The sequence below is a fragment of the Panthera leo genome, chromosome A3 (genome assembly GCF_018350215.1).
Source record: "Panthera leo isolate Ple1 chromosome A3, P.leo_Ple1_pat1.1, whole genome shotgun sequence".
NCBI classification, from domain to species: Eukaryota; Metazoa; Chordata; class Mammalia; order Carnivora; family Felidae; genus Panthera; species Panthera leo.
The window spans coordinates 42,331,572-42,348,752 of NC_056681.1; the positions used below are offsets into that span (position 1 = coordinate 42,331,572).

At 39.2% G+C, this 17,181-nt stretch overlaps 1 protein-coding gene across 2 annotated transcripts in view; it reads left to right on the top strand.

Moving 5' to 3' along the window:
- The window catches only part of PCSK2 (proprotein convertase subtilisin/kexin type 2), a 272,000-nt gene that overhangs the window by 22,291 nt on the left and 232,528 nt on the right, over positions 1-17,181 (top strand). Inside the window, exon 2 of one of the 2 annotated variants that reach the window (XM_042931671.1) lies at positions 15,628-15,732. The exons of the other annotated variant lie outside the window; for it this stretch is intronic. Within the exon in view, the coding sequence (XP_042787605.1) occupies positions 15,628-15,732 (105 nt within the window). The remainder of the gene's footprint in view (positions 1-15,627; positions 15,733-17,181) is intronic. 2 annotated transcript variants of the gene reach the window in all.

Here is a 17,181-nt window from a genome sequence, read left to right on the forward strand (position 1 = left end):
TTTCACCCCTTCTTCTCCGTTGTAATCAACCCCAGAGCTGATGTTTGGTAGTGATTAATCTGTCTTGTCTTCCACAACTGCTGCAGAGTACTTGGGCCCAACTATGGACAAAAATAACAAATAGTCTCAGTCATGTCTGTGATGAAATAGATTTTTTTTAATGCTAAAAGACCTGAGGGTATTTATACCCTGGTTCAATCTCATGAGTTTCTAGGAGTTCAAAATCCCTCTTAAGATGTGCCTTTTGCCAAGCATTTATTAGAGTTCTAGACTGTTCAGAGCTAGAAGGTGCAATATGCATCACTCATTGACTCACGAATTAAGTTTTCTTTGCCCAACATAGTTCTTTCAATCTTTTTGTCGTAAGGAAGGCATGTACTCTCCAATTTGCCACAAGCCTCACCTCTCCCTATTGTCCTATACCTGACTCACATATTTATATTTCCTGCTTGCCTCCCAAAGCATTAAATGTCTTACTAATGCCCAAAGAATGCCATACTGAAAGATAGCCATCTACGCTGAGGCACACAGCTATTAGTGACTCCTCCAAGTTCAGTCTAGAACTTCGCAATTTTTTCATTCATTCAATAGATATTTATGAAGCACATGCTCTATACCAGGTACTTGTAAGCAATACAAAGATTGTCCACATGGAGCCTGCAGTTGTTCCCAAGTCTGTCTCCAGAGAGAACGTTCTTTTTGGCATACCAGGATAATTTTGAAAGATGAAACTTTAGGTGCTGTGTCAGTAGTTCAAGTTTTTAAGGCTTAAGATTCTTCTGATCCCTAACATTTCATACAAAACCAGCCTGTGTATGAATCTCCCCATAAGGAAGAAGCATTTCCTTCTGTGCAGCATGCATGATCCCCTTGGCTATGGGTCGGAATTGCTCTCCTGGGATTGACTAAGGATATTCAGTTGTCTGACAATGAGAACAAAATGAGACAAATGATCAGAGCACTTAGAGTAAGTAGTCACTACCAGCCTTTGATGGCAAGCCACAAGTGCAAAAATGAAAATGTAAAGGCCTAATCTCAAAAGTATGGATCAAAAATCCTTCAGGCTTCCTGGTTTAAGAGACAGGCTAGTAAATGGAGGTGTTCTCCAGAAAATATCTGGATAAAAGGCACCTCCTCTCTGTACTGCGGAAGTTGGTTGGTCCCTGCCCAACCCATGGAGGGGGTATAGCCCAGTGTGAACCTGAGGAATATGGTTTGTTCCCTCATCATCTTGAGCTGTCAATCAAACTATTCTTACCCTTGCTCTGGATGCCAGTTATGACTTTATAGCTGATATAAAAGTCTGCTTTAAAAAATAGTTTTCTATTTCATGATGGGAATTCATATTTAATTTGTGTATTAGGTTAAACACACTTTTTTATTTTTTTAATTGAAAAAAATCATGCCGAACTATGTCCTTCTCCCTTCCTTCGCTTACCTTGCACTCAATCCAGGGAAACCAGTAATGGTCCCTGGGCAGGTGTCAGTAACGTGCAGGGCCCATCCTCTGACTGACTCAGAGAAAGACAAGTTCAGGGTAGGGAAGAAATTTGAGGGAGAGTGAAAAATAGAAGAAAAGCACTGGCTTCAAAGTCAGCCAGACCTGGGTCCAAACGAACTTCTCTGCACCTCTGTCTCCTCATACTTAAAATGGAAATAATAACACCCACCTTGCAGGACTGCTTCAATCAGTAAATGGGATGATTTTTTTGAAGGGCCTGGCAAGGCAAATTTACAAATGGATTTAGCCATTTTCTGCTGGAAACTGGCAACATCCTGGTTTGTGGCCTCATGCTGACTCCCTTTGTGCGTCAACTGTCCCATCTAGCAGATCCAAAAATGGTGATATCCATGCCTTGCCTTCTGGGAAGAGATGGCAACTGGATGTCCCAAGGCATCAGCTGGTCCCCGATTCATCTTTAGGGTGGACTTCCTGGTATGTTCTGACTGTGATACATTGATTCCATTCATGGCCCAATTATTGACCTTCCTATATTTGCCCTGGAACTTTGGCAGTCCTCTCTATTCTGGGCTAGCCTCTGCCTTGCTTTGGCCAAAAGAATATGGTCAAAGTGCTATGGGCCAGTTCCAAGCCTGCGACTCAAGAGGCCTTACACATTCCCATTTGGTCTTTTGCACTGTTGTATTTACTTTTGGAACCCTGCATCATCCATGAGAACAAGCCTGGACATGGCTGTTGGAGGATGAGAGACCATGTAGAGGAGACCTGAGGTACCCCTGCTCACAGCCAGTCAACACTCTGAAGCAGAACCAACTACATAAACTACAACTGACCACACATGCATGAAGTAGCCCAATCAAGACCTGAACAAACACTCAATGAGCATAAGCTGTTAACCCAGGAAAATGTGAGCAACTGTGGTTGCTGTTTAAAGCTACCAAGATTTGTGGTGCTTTGTAGCACACATTATCATGGTCATACATGACTGAACCCTGAGTGACTGAAAAGTTTCCTCCAATACTAAAGGGCTTTAATGAGGACCCCTGGGGCTCCTCAGCATTGGAGTGACAGCCTCCCTCTGCGGGTTTGCCTGTCTCCCCAATCCTCAGCTACTGATCATGTTCTTTGAGCTTCTTTGTGAATCACCCAAGAGCCTGACAGCAGAGGCAGCTAATAGTGGTCCTGGGGAGGCATAAGACAAAAGAAGAGTCTTTTGCAGGAAAGGAGGTGGTTTTTACCAGTTGTTCTCCAGACCCATTTCTTGTCCATCTCTCTTTCCAAAGTAAAACAGGAAGAAGTGAGAGAATTCAAATAGCTTAGAAGTGTGATCCTGGGTCCAGACTTTGAAGAGGAGGAACTTTGGTTGAGAGAAAGATGTACAAGTCAGTAGGGGTGAACATTTAGAACCTATATACAAGAGGTGGTTCAGGCTGGGGCATGATTGCAATACAGGTATACCTAGGCCTTTGGTATCCTCTTTTCTGCTTCTTTTAGTCCTACTCTCTTCCTTTCTGGCCCGAGAAACCACCATCCCATCAGCAAATCTCAATGGAGGCATTTAGCCAGTCATGGCTTAGGGAGTTAGCCTCCTAGAGATAACTAAACTTTCATGAGACCAAGCTTCAACACACACACACACACACACACACACACACACACACACACAATTTAGGATGCAAAAAAAGGCCTTTTAATGCTATCTAAATCCACACTAACTTACCCTGCCTCTCTCACAGAAATTGTCAGCCTGTCCCTTCCCCTCTCCTCTCTTCTTCTTACTGTCTCCTGCCTACTTAACAGCCACAACCTCTCTTTCTATTCTTCTTTTTCTCTATACTGTCATATGTTTCTGTCCATTACACAGTATAATTTTCCTGCTTGTACATTTCCTCACCAGCCTGTAAGTATCTGTAGGGCAGAGCCTGGGACTCCCTCAGTTCTCTTTGTCCCCCAACCTTATTACAGACTGCAGTCTCTCATCCATAAGAGATTGCATGAGATCCAGGGAAATTAAGAATGGTCTCAGGAAATGTCAGTGTAATGCAGAGCCTAGATCTGACTGTAAAACACAGGGCCAAAGTGAAACTGAAGAGCAATTATCAGCTGGGCTGGTTCCAGTCCTTGATGTATTGTTTCGTTTTCTGGGTTTTTTTTTTTTCTTGAAACCTCTTTTTTCTTTTTAAAGTTTATTTATTTATTTTGAGAAAGCCAGAGACAGTGTGAGCAGGGGAGGGGCAGAGAGAGACAGAGAGACAGAGAGAATCCCAAGCAGACTCCATGCTGCCAGCTGCAGAGTCCGATGCCAGTCTTGAACTCACAAACCATGAGATCATGACCTGAGCCGAAAGCAAGAGTGGGATGCTTAACGACTGAGCCACCCAGGCATCCCTTCTCCTTAAATCCCTTGACAGCAGCTCCTTTTGATAATAAAATTATAAAAAATCTTTATATGTGGAATGACATCCAATTCTACCAAACTGGACTTCCAACTTAGCTGACTGAGCATCATGAAAATTAGCACAATGGACAAACGCAAAGAACATGATGGGTCTAAACCAGAGAGGCCTAACTGTATGGGGACTCTGGACCCATCTGTGAATTGGTAAGAAGCTGTGAGGTCTCCTAAAAAGTAAGAAATGCATAGCAGCACAAAATTTGGGGTGGAAGCCATGCTCACAGACCTTCTGGAGCATCCAGGAATTGCTTAAGTGGAAAAAACCCTGGTCCAAAGGAAAGCAGGTGGTGGGCTCTGTGAGGATTTAACAGACCTTTTTATTGGTGCATAATTGGCTGCAGTTCTCAGAGGTTCCCTCCCATTAAGGGACAGGAGTGTGTGGGTTTGGAGAAGAGCTATAGCTTGGAGCCATGGTTATCAGGAGGAAAAGGAAGCAAGAGGTAAGGAATAAAGGCAATAGGAAGTGTTGCTGGTTTCCATAAAATTTTGCAGCATAATGAGAATTTCTAAAAACACTGCAAGTCTGAGCTAGCAACATTATTATACCATCACCCAGCCTGAAACTTCAAGCTGACAATTTGCTGTGAATTCTTCTTTCACTTGTTTTTCTCCTTCCTTCAGAACCAAACATATTTTGCCTTAAGGGGAAAAAAAAAGGTGATGGTGTAAAAGAAGGGTGTGTATGTGTTTAAATAAAGAAAACATGGGGCACCTGGGTGGCTCAGTCAGTTGAGTGTCTGACTTCAGCTCAGGTCATAGTCTCACAGTTTGTGGGTTCGAGCCCTGTGTCTGGCTCTGTGCTGACAGCTCCGGAGCCCGGAGCCTGCTTTGGATTCTGTGGCTCCATCCCTCTCTTCCCCTCCTGCACTCATGTTCTGTCTCTTTCTCTCAAAAATAAATAAACACTAAAAAATTTTTTTTAAATAAAGAAAACATTTGAAAATATACCAAATGTTGATGTATATGAGACATCTCTTACTGGGACACTCAGGTGAGTGTTTAGGGACCTAAGACTGTTTTTAATATGTCTTTTCTATTTTAAGATTAGCATTCTACTTGGGGCACCTGGGTTGCTCAGTCGGCTAAGCCACCAACTCTTGATTTCTGCTCAGGTCATGATTTCATGGTTCATGGATTCGAGCCCCGCATTGGGCTCCTTGCTGACGTTGCGGAACCTGCTTGGGATTCCCTTTCTCTCCTTCCTTTGCACCCCCCCCCCCAATAAATAAATAAACCTAAAAGAGATTAGCATTCTACTTTAAAAACTGAGGAATGCATGAGCATTACATCATCAAGGTCTGTGTAGGCAGCAACCTTGTACTACTGTAAGTTACCCAGCATCTGTCTTTCTCTGCTTGTGGTGCCTTCCTACTTGCATAATGATCTCAGACAGCCCTCCTCAGGTGCTCAGAGGCCAGCAGATGTGGGCTGCACAGTCCAAAGACAAGAGGCAAGAGGATGCCAAAAAATAACAAATGGCTGCAGACTACTATTCTGCTAGGTCTGCGATCCATTTACCTGTTTCTTGCTACTTTCCAGTTTCAGCTCCATGACACCAGTTAGCTCCATTTCTAACAGAGCCAAGACAGTGCCTCTCATCAGAGAATCCCAGGTCGTGGCTTGCGAGGACATCGCAGAGGGGATGTCACGCACCAGCTTCCTTGTCCTTCGGTCGCCCTTGTCTTTGTTAAGAACTCCAGCCTGCAGTCTGTGGGATGTAGAGCCACGGCTGCAAAGGTGACTGGGGCATAGACCGAGGCTGCGGTGGAAGCAATGTGATGTGAAGGGTGCTGATCGACAGGAGACCTGGGATTTCTGCCGGTGACTCCTTCTCAACTGGAAGAGCCCTGCCCCTCCCCAAATTATAATCTTTACCATTTTATAAGATAAAGCAATTAGACCAAGCCAGGGGTGCAACCCAACAGCCTTCAGGTAACATAACCATCGAAGTGACCTTCCATGTGACAATAGGAAGTGGTGGGGCCTCCAGCTTGAACGGTTCCTCCTACGGAACATTCTAATTTTATTTATTTATTTATTTATTTATTTATTTATTTATTTAAATGTTTATTTATTTACTTTTGAGAGCGAGAGACAGCGAGCATAAGCAGGGAAGGACAGAGAGAGAGAGGGAGACACAGACTCTGAAGCAGGCCCCAGGCTCCGAGCTGTCAGCACAGAGCCCGAGGCCTGGCTTGAACTCATGAACCATGAGATCAAGACCTGAGCCGAAGTCAGACGCTTCACCAGCTGGGCCACCCAGGCGCCCCTCGAATTTAATTTTAAAAATATTTTTACATTTTTAACAATTTCGATTTGGATATTACTTTAAACTTAAAAAAAAATTTTTTTTTGCACAAATAACACAGGTACACCCATGTTCACAGCAGCATTATTCACACTAGCCAAAAGGTAGAAGCAACCCAAGTGTTCATCAATATATACAATATACATTTAGGACCTATCCAGCCTTAAAAAGGAAGCAAATTCTGAGACATGCTACACATCGGTGAACCTGGAAGATATCGTGCGGAGTGAAATAAGCTAGTCACCAAAAGACAAAAACTGCACAAGTCCACTTATATGAGGTGCCTAGAGTAGTCGAAGTCCATAGAGACAGAAAGCAAAACGTTGGTAGTCAGAGGCTGCAGGGAGGAGAGAATGAGGAGTTATTGTTTAATAAAGAGTTTCAGTTTTGATGGAAAATGTTCTGGAGATGAACAGTGGTGATGGCTACATAATAATGTGAATGCACTTAATGCCACTGAAATTGTACACTTAAAAATAAATAAAATGGATAAATTTTATATTATGTACATTTTACCACATACAAAAAGATTACTTAAAAAACGTAGCTCAAAACAAAACAAAAAAAAACGTAGCTCACAGGGTTACCACATACCTTTTATCTGGCTCTCCTTAGGTTAACATCCTACATAAACATAGCACAATTATCAAAGTCAAGAAAATAATTGATATAATATTACTAATTAATCTATGGACTTTTTCAAATTTTCCCCATGAATGTCCTCTTCACTGATCTGGGATCCAATCCAGGATCTGCAATGTTGTCTCCTTCCTGGTACATCATGTCATGAGGCACCTGATTTTGGGACATTTCACCTTGAGTGAGGCTAACTTGATCACTTGTTTAGGATGGATGGTGCCTGTTAGGTTTCTCTACTATAAAAGTATTATTTCGCTTTATTTATCATTATATTTCACCCACTAAGTTTAGTATCTGTTGGTGATGCTTGCCAGCCACGATAATTACTACAGTGTTTCCTAAAAGGTGGTAACCAATTTCCATCATTACTTCTACATTTATTAGTTGGAATTCCATTGTAAGAAAGAATTTTCCTTTTGCCTCCATTCAAATTTAATTCCTGAAAATCAGTAAAACAAAACCAGAATAATGTCCCTGCGATGCTCACAGGTGCTTGATTACCCCCAAATCCTTGCTAGTGTTAAAAATTTTCAGATTCATCCTGCTCTCCACAACAGGAGATAAAAGTCCAAGTTCATACCACTTGACAGTCAAGACAGGCACAAGTCTTTGGAAAGCAAAAGGTCAGCACACTTATATTTTCTTTCCTTTTCCATCCTCCACCCACCCTCACTTTTGAAGTCAAATCTTAACATTACCTTGAGTATATCAGTGGAGTTAAGTGGAAAACACCATTCAAGAACCACTGAGCCTGGAAAATGCACATGAAATATTGATGTTTAATTTGCCCTGGAGAATGTGATTTTTAATGAACAGGAACTAAATCACAAAAGCTGCAGTGTTCTAAAAGATTTTCATTCACACACCAGACTCCTAGACAAGTTTGCTGTGCCCTTGAGGTTCATCCAGTATCTGCTGCTCTGGCCCCAAGACCCCTTCCCACTGTGCCAGGAAGGTTGCTTGAAGGACTCTAACTGAGCTGTTCCAGGCTGGTATCACCAATTAATAGACAGAGCTAATACCATAGAGTTTCAAGTTTGCACAGTCCTGAAAACTGAGGGAAATTTTTTTTTTTTTTTAGCCAGGTATTTGTTGCTTGTTCTCTGTTTCTGGGTGACAAACCAACCTAAAACTTAGTAGTACAAAATGACAACCATTTTCTTATGTTCATGGGATTAGGATCAGAAATTCAGGCAAGGCACAGGGGATCACCTGTGGATGGTCCACATAGGAATTTAGTTGAGAAGACTTGGTGGTTGAAGAATGCCTAGCATGGCTGGAGTGTGGAATCATTCAAAGCTTCCTCATTTATATATTTAGCACCCAAAATAGGGTGACTTGAAGACTTGGCCCAGCCAAGATTGTCAACCAAAGCTCTGCACAAAGCTGCCAAATTTGCTTGGGCTTCCTCATAACATGGAAGCTTGCGAGTAGTTGAACTTCTTAATGGCAGATCAGGACTTTAAGAGCAAGTGTTCCAATGAACAAGGCAGGAAGTCACGTGGCCTTTTATGGCCCAGCCGCAAAAGTCATATGGCATCATTTTCAACATACATTTTTGATCCAAGTGATCACATTCCCCAGATTCAAGAGCTGCGGTCATGTATTCCATCTCTTGATGGGAAGACTGTAGAAGAACTTACACCTATGTTTTAAAAATAGCCACACTCTTCAAAATTGAAACATTGGGAAAATACACACTTTAATAAAAACAAAAAGTATTCCCTTTGTCTGAATACCCTTTCCTTCCTCCAGAAATTTCATGAAATGTTCCTGATATCCCTCTGACTGAAATAATCTCTCCTTTGGGTTCTAATGGCACCTTGTAACACTGTTGTAGCACTCTGTACTCTAACAATAAAAATACTTGCCAACACTTACTGAGTGCCCACTATGTTCCAGGCATTATTCCAAGAACTTTCCATGCATTATCTCACTGAATTCTCAGGGCAACATGAAAAGGGGACTCTCCCATTTTATAAGTGTGTAAACTGAGGCCCAGAAGGGTTAAATAACTTGCCATAAGGTCATATTAAATGGAAGATCCAGAATTTAAACCAAGTTACCCCAGAACTCATGCTCTTAAATCACTCCATCACAGAGTACTATTTATATGCTGCTGTTTGTAAATAGGCCTTCCCTGGTGGATTGTGAGCTATTTTACATGTCATATCTATCTTTGTATCCCCAGTGCAAAACACAGTGCCTGGCTTATGACAAGCAATAGAAAAATGCAGAAAAGATGCAAACAGGCAATTTGAAGAGAAGGAATTAAAATGTTCAATAAATATAGGAAAAGATGTTCAAACTTTAAAAACAAAGACATCCAAATAAGATGGCATATTTTGTTTATTAAATAGGCAAAATTTAAACTTCAATTAATAAATTTCAGTCCAGTGTTTGGAAGTATTGGACAATGGATAATTTTATTCTTACTTTTATAACTTACTTACAACTTGATGGGAAAAATTTGGGGGGATATTTGTCAAAATGCTGATGTTCACAATCTCTAATTAAATTAGTGCATTCCTGGGATATATCCTTCAAAAAAAACCCCTCTCATCTGTGCATATAGTGACATTTACAAGGCTGTTCATCACAGGATTTTTTAAATAACATTTTTATTGAAACATAATGCACAAATCATAAAATTTGCCCTTTCAAAATGTACAATTTGATGATTTTCAATATATTCAAAAAGTTGTGAAATCTTACCACGATCTACTTTTAGAACATTTTGATTGCCCCAAGAAGGAACCCTATACCATTACCAATCACTCTGTATTTCTGCCTCCTCTTAGCCCCTGATGTAAATACTAATCTACTTTGTATTTCTATCTGTTTTTCTGTTCTGGACATTTCATATAAAAGAAGTGATACAATATGTAGCCTTTTTTTTTTTTTTTTTTTTTTTTTTTTTTTAGTCTCACTTCTTTCATTTAGCATTTAGTTTTTAAGGTCCATCTGTGTTATAGCATATATCAGTATTTCATTCCTTTTTGTTTCCAAATTATATTCCTTTGTATCTACATACCACATTTTATTTATCTACTCACTTATTGCCAACACTTACCGAGTGCCCACTCAGTTGATGGACATTTGGGTTGTGTCTAGTTTTTACCTATCATGAATAATGCTGCTGAGAACATTTGTGTACACGTCTTTGTGTAGATATAATACTTTCATTTCTCTTGGATATATACCTATGATTAGAAGTGCTGGATCAAATGAAAATCTGTGCTTAGTATTTTGAGTAACTGACAGACTGTTCTCCAAAGTGTCTGTGCCATTTTATTATCCACTAGCAAAGTACAAGGTTTCAAATTCCTCCATATATCCTCACCAACACTTGCTGGTTTTTAATTTTTTTTTTCTAGTGGGTGTGAAGTGATATCTCATTGTGGTTTTGATTTGTATTTCACTAATGACTAATAATGAACAACTTTACATGTGCTTATTTGGCCACTTTGTATATCTTCTTTGGAGAAATAACTGCTCAAATCTTTTGCGTATTTTTAAATTGAGTTATTTGACTTTCTTGCTAAATTATTCTTTATATATTCTGGTTTGAGTCCCTAATCATAGATATGAATTGAAAATATTTTATCTCATTCTGTGGATTGTCTTTTCATTTTCTTGATGATTTCCTTTGAAGCACATTCTTAATTTTAATGAAGTCCAATTTTGGGTTTTTGGGGTTTTTTGTCCTTTGTACTTTTGGTGTCATTTCTAAGAAATCATTGCCTAGCCTAAAGTCATGAATATTTACTTGTATATTTACTCGTATGTTTTATTCTAAAATTTGTAGAGTTTCACCTCTTACATTTAGGGCTATAAATAATATTGAGTTAAAAATTTTATGTGATGTGAGATAGGGATCCAAATTGATTCTTTTTGTGTAGATATTCAGTTTTCTAAGCATGGCTTGTTGAAAAGACTAATTTTTCTCATTGAATTTTCATAGCACCGGGGTTAAAATCAATTAACCATAAATTACTGTAAATTATTTCTGGACTCTCAATTTTATACCATTGAACTGTATGTCTCTCCTATGCCAATACCAGACCATCTTGATTACTGTAGCATTCTATTAAGTTTTGAAATGAGAAAGTGTGAGTCTTCCAACTTTGTTCTTTTTTGAGATTGCTTTGGCTAATTGGGGTCCTTTGCATTTTCATATGAATTTTAGGATTAGCAAAATTGGGGAATATTTCCATCTTAAAAATCCATGAACATGGGATGTCTTTCCATTTATTTATATCTTCTTTAATTTATTTCAATGATATTTTGTACTTTTCAGTGTACAAGTCTTATACTTCTTTTGCTAAATTTATTTTCAATGTTCTACTTATTTGATGTTATTGTAAATGAAATTATTTTCTTAACTCTATTCTTGGATTGGTCATTGTTAGCATACAGAATTATAATTGATTTTTGTATATTAATTTTATATCTTGCAACCACACTGAACTCATTTGTTAATTTGGATAGTTCTTTGTGGATTTCCCAGGAATTTCTACGAACAAGATGATGTCTTTTGCAAATAGAGATTTTTTTTCTTTCTTTTCAATCTGAATGACTTTATTTCTTTTTCTTGCCTGATTGTCCCAGCTGGACACCATTACACTGTTGAATATAAATGGAAAGAACAGTCAAACTTGTCTTGCTCTGATCTTAAGGGGAAAGTAACCACACTTTCAACATTAAATATGATGTTATGTGTGTTTTGATAGATACAATTATCAGATTGAGGAAATTCCGTTTCATTTCAAGTTTTTTGAATGTCTTAACATAAGAGTATTTGATTTTGTGTAATAATCAGCTAAATAAATACTTTTTTTTTCAAAAAAGCCCTTTATTCTATTGATATTGTTATTACATTAACTGATTTTCAGCTGTTAAAAGAACCTTGCATTCCTAGGATAAATCCCACTTAGTCATGGTATATAATCCTTTATACATGTTGCTGGATTCATTTTGCTAGTGTTTTGATGAGGACTTAGGGGCTGATATTTGTCAGGGATAGTGGTCTGTAGTTTTCCTGTGATATCTATCTTTAGTTCTCATATGAGAGTAATAGTAGCCTTGGTGAAATAGTTGGGAAGTGTTCCTTCATCTTACATTTTTTGGAAGAGTTTCTGAAGGATTGGTATAAATTCTGAAAACATTTGGTAGAACCCACTAGTGAAATTATTTGGGCCTGGACTTTATTTTACAGGAAGATTGAAAATTATTAATTTAATCTCTTTACTTGTTATAGGTTTATTCTAATTTTCTATTACTTCTAAGTAAATTTTGGAAATTTATATCTTTCTGAGAATTTGTCTATTTCACCAAGGTTATCTAATTTGTTGGCATACAGTTATTCACAGTATTCCCTACAATATATTTTATTTCTATAGGTTGGTAGTGATATCTCCTCTTTCATCACTGATTGTATTTATTTGAACCTTTCTTTTTCTCAGTCAATGTTCTTAGAGTTTTGTGAATTTTCTTGAACTTTTCAAAGAATAACTGGGTTTTGTTGATTTCCTCTATTTTTTTTTAATTTTCTATTTCATTTATTCCAACTTAAATCTTCTAATTTCTTTCCTGCTATTTGTTGTATTTAGTTTGCTCTCCTTTTTCTAGTTCAGTTATTGATTTGAGGTCTTTTTTCTTTCACAATAGGCACTTACAGCTATGGATTTCCCTGTAAGCACTATTTTAACTGCATCCCAAAAGTTTTTAAATTCTGTTTTTGTTTTCATTCATCTCAAAGTATTTTGGAATAGTCAGTGTAATTTATTCTTTGACCCACTGATTATTTAGGAGTATGTTGTTTTCCAAATTTCTAAATTTTTCATCAGTTATTGATTTTTTAACATTTATTCATTTTTGAGAGACAGAGCATGAGTGGGGGAGGGGCAGAGAGAGGAGACACAGAATCTGAAGCAGGCTCCAGGCTCTGAGCTGTGAGCACAGAGCCTGATGTGGCGCTCAAACTCACAGACTGCAAGATCATGACCTGAGTTGAAGTCGGATGCTTAAGCAGCTGAGCCACCCAGGCGCTCTTCATCTGTTATTGATTTTTAATGTAATTAGAATTTGTGATCAGCTAACACACTTCGTATTATTTTCTTCCTTTTAAATTTAGTAAAGCTTGATTTGTGACCTAACATATGATCTATCTTGGGGAATATTCCATGTGTACTTGATAAGACTTTGAATTTTGCTATAGTTAGGTGGAATGTTCCATAAATGTCTCTTAGATTTAGTTGGTTTTAGGTTTTGTTCAAGTCTTCAATTTACTTTTTGGTCTGCATACTTCTTGGTTCTGCTTATTATTGAAAATGGTCTACTGTTATTGATCCATTATTTATGCCTCCCTTTAAAAAAAAATGTTTATTTTGAGAGAGAGAGGCAGACAGCGAATCCTAAGTAGACTTCATGCTCAGCATAGAGCCTGATGCAGGGCTCATTCTCATGACTGCAAGATCATGACCTGAACCAATATTGAGAGTTGGATGCTTAACTGACTGAACCACCCAGGCGCCCTCCTATTCCTCCCTTTGATTTGTCAGCTTTTGTTTTGTGAATTGGGGTCTTCATTGTTACATGCATATATATTTATAATTATCTGTCTTTTTGATGTATTAACCCTTTTATCACCATAAAATGTCATTCCTTGTCTGTAGTAACAATTTTTGTTAAAATCAATTATATCTAGTATTGTCAGTCCTTTCTTCTGGTTGTTGTTTGTACAGTATATCTTTCCACATCCCTTGACTTTCAACCCATTTGTGCATTTGAATTTAAAGTGTATTTTTTTTTGGTGCAAAAAGTTGATTTATTAAAGCATAGGGACAGGACTCATGGGCAGGAAGAGCTGCACTGGGGGTGTGAAGAGTGACTGATTATATACTATGGAGTTGAGGGAGGTAAAGGCAAAAGGGAGGCCTCCGAAAGGACTTTCATATACTAACGAGAACTCATAAGATACCAGAGGCCTGGCTATTGTCAAGCTAAGTTGTTTTCCTCTAGTAAGGCATTAACATTAAGACAATAGGGAGTTACTGGAGAAATGTTATACTCTACATTTTCCTCAAGTATTTGTCAGTGGGCTACGGATTATAAAGAAATTTAATTTTACCTACCATTTCCTTCTTGCCTTTGTTCCCCACAGCACTCCAGAGGGGAGGATAATGTTGGGGCTCCAGGAAACTGAGTCTATAGGTTTCTGGAGATTAGGCTATTGATAATATTGCGTTTTTCTTGTAAATTACTAAGACATTTGTAAACTGGTCCTGCATGTCCTGCATGACTATGATCACTATCAGTTAACCATTTTTTTTTTCTTTCCTTTGCTCTTGGGCTGCCAGGAGTGCCTGAAGAATGTCACACATATCCCACTCTCGGGGAGTAGGGTTATTGTTAGCTTGTGCTTTGCCTTCAGCTTGCCTTACGCTCCCTTATCATACCCCCCCCCAAATGTAAAGCGTATCTCTTCTAGATAGCATATAGTTGAATAATGTTTTTTTTATTCATTCTGTAACTCTGTCTTTTGATTAGAGTTTTCAATCCAGTTACATTTAATGTAATACTTAAAAGATTTTTACACTTGCTATTTTACCATGTGCTTTCTATATGTCTTATAAACTTTTTTCTTTTATTCTTTCATAAAGTCCTTTTTGTGTTAAATATTTTTAGTACACTTTTTTTAATTTTTTTAAACACTTATTCATTTTTTGAAAGAGAGAGAGACATAGAATGAGTTGGGAAGGGGCAGACAGAGAGAGAGAGACAAAATCTGAAGCAGGCTCTGGGCTCTGAGCTGTCAGTACAGAGCCCGATGTGGGGCTTGAACCCATGAACCATGAGATCATGACTTAGCTGAAGTCAGATATCAACTGACTAAGCCACACAGACACCCCTTTAGTGTACCTTTTTAATTACCTTGTTGTTTATTATACTATATATTGTTTAGTTATTTTCTTGGTGGATGCCCTGGAGATTACAATAAATAACTTAAACAAATTAATACCAACTTAATTTCAAAAGTATTGTGCTATTGTTGTTGTACTAATACATCTCTGTACATCATAAGTCCCCAAATGCAGTTTGGTCATAGGACAAGAGAGTCTTATGTTCTCTGATTCTTACAGGCCCTGATGAGCAGACAAGCTCTCATTATTGTGGTTTTCTGCAACTAGTTCTGACACCCATACCTAATCCCAAGGATCCGTAAGTTAGGGAGATAGAAGGAAATCCGGTCCACCATCTACTAGGTGCTTACTATATTTACATGGTTGCACTGTGCTCAATATGATGAAAGGCATCAAGGAGTCACAGAGAAAGTCTAAGGTACAGTACAGATAATGCAGCTGTGAAGACAGGAGTATATCACAACACAATTCTGGAGCAACCAGACATGGAGTATAAATACTAGTTCAAGGGAAGAGAATGGAGAACTTGGTGTGAGTATAAATATAAAGGGAAGACTCTATGGAGGAGGAGATCAAAGAATGGGTAGAAACTAAAGAAATAGAGGAAAGAGTAGAAAGTATTTGAGGAGGAGGGGTGAATGGGCAGTATATAGAGAAAACGAAAGGAGTACAGATAGGGAAATAGATGTCCAAGTCTGATAGGAAGGAAGTTTCCAGCAGTTTTCTCACATATACTTCATCTCATGGAACCCTTGCATGCAGCCCCAGCTTTGGTTTCCGTGTCCTGGGGCCACCCCCAGAAGCTAACTATGCCCTATGTCTGTTTGACTCTCTACAGCTCCCCTTCACTGACGGCCTATACCACTTTTACCACAATGGCCTTGCAAAGGCCAAGAGAAGACGCAGCCTACATCACAAGCAGCAGCTGGAGAGAGACCCCAGGGTGAGTTTCCCTGGACACCTGCCTTACAACCTCTGCTGCCACATCTGAGCCCAGTGAGGGAATGTATAAAGGGATGGGTGGGGAATTTTGAAGTAAAAGCACTCAAGTATTGTGATAGGCAAAATGGATCTTTGGCAGAGTGGTACTGGGGACTCTCCACTCCTCTACCTTGTGCATGATAAATAAATATTTTATAGGCTGTGGAGACAGTGGGGAATAAACAGGGACACCACCCCTTTACTGGCTATCTTCTCCTGCATTATTGTGTTTGGACTTCTGGTTCCCCGGGAACATGTTTTGGCCTGTGATGGATGGGAAAAAACCAAGCTGTTTAATGAGTTGTTTTATGGAAGGTTTCTTCTGGTGAGTCCACATGTTCTGAGGAGGTTGCTGTGCCTCATCCTGGACGTGGAGAAATGAGCGGGTCGGCAAGTGCCTGGCTCATGGTAGGCAATGGGCTTCTCAGTATCCATGCAAAGTTGTAGCCTTTCTCTCCATATTTTCTCACACCCATCTAATTTACCACCATGCCTTAATGGTGCTCATGACCCCCATTTTTAATTTGGAATCTTTACCTTGCTCTTGGAATCCAGATCTCATTTCCTACTCCCCCTGGAAACTTAAATTCAACTTCCCCACAGTCAAACTTAATATTTTAGCCACAAAACAGCTCCATTTCCAGAATAGGAACTTTGGTCATTCCTGAATCCTCCATCAAATCCCTTCTGCCATCCTCCTATACTCACAGACTCATTCAATTGAGTAAGAGAAAATATTATCTTATTAATTATTAATAAGATAAGTTATTTCCTTGTTAATTAAGGGAATTAATAATCCAAGCAAGTTGCTCTCTGCACATTGATGGCTGCACAACCTCTTCCCCAGAGCTCTTGGGGGGAAAGTGGATATAAAGTGGGCCAGACAGTTGAGTTAGAGATTTACACATGAGATTCTTTTGGAGTTGATAGAATCTGGAAACTCATTCTGGTGGGGCTTTTCATGTGAACATTTGGCTGGGTTTAATTTGGGCTTTAATTAGGAATGCAGATGAAACAGATGCCCCCAGCAGACCACCAACTGACAGGCCATAGGCAATTTTCCTTCAACTCTTCAACCCAGGGGATCCCCCATTCCCTGGAGTGGAAATTCTGCTCTGAGAAGCCACTTTATCTGCTTTCACAGTAAGACCCAAGCTGCCTGCTGCCAGCCCATGCCAGGCATTCTCAAAGGGTCTGTTGTAGAACCTGGCATCGTTATCTAAGGGAAAAGCTCTATTTTCTGTGTCATAACTGCATTGGCCCTGGCTGTACCAACTCAGAGCTTGGGGAATACCTTGGGAAGAGGTATTATACAGGACAGAAATCCTGTATGTCTCACCTATGGGTCCAGAGTGGATACCAGTAGACAAAGACCATTCTGGCGCACTGTGACATTGGTTTTCCCTACACT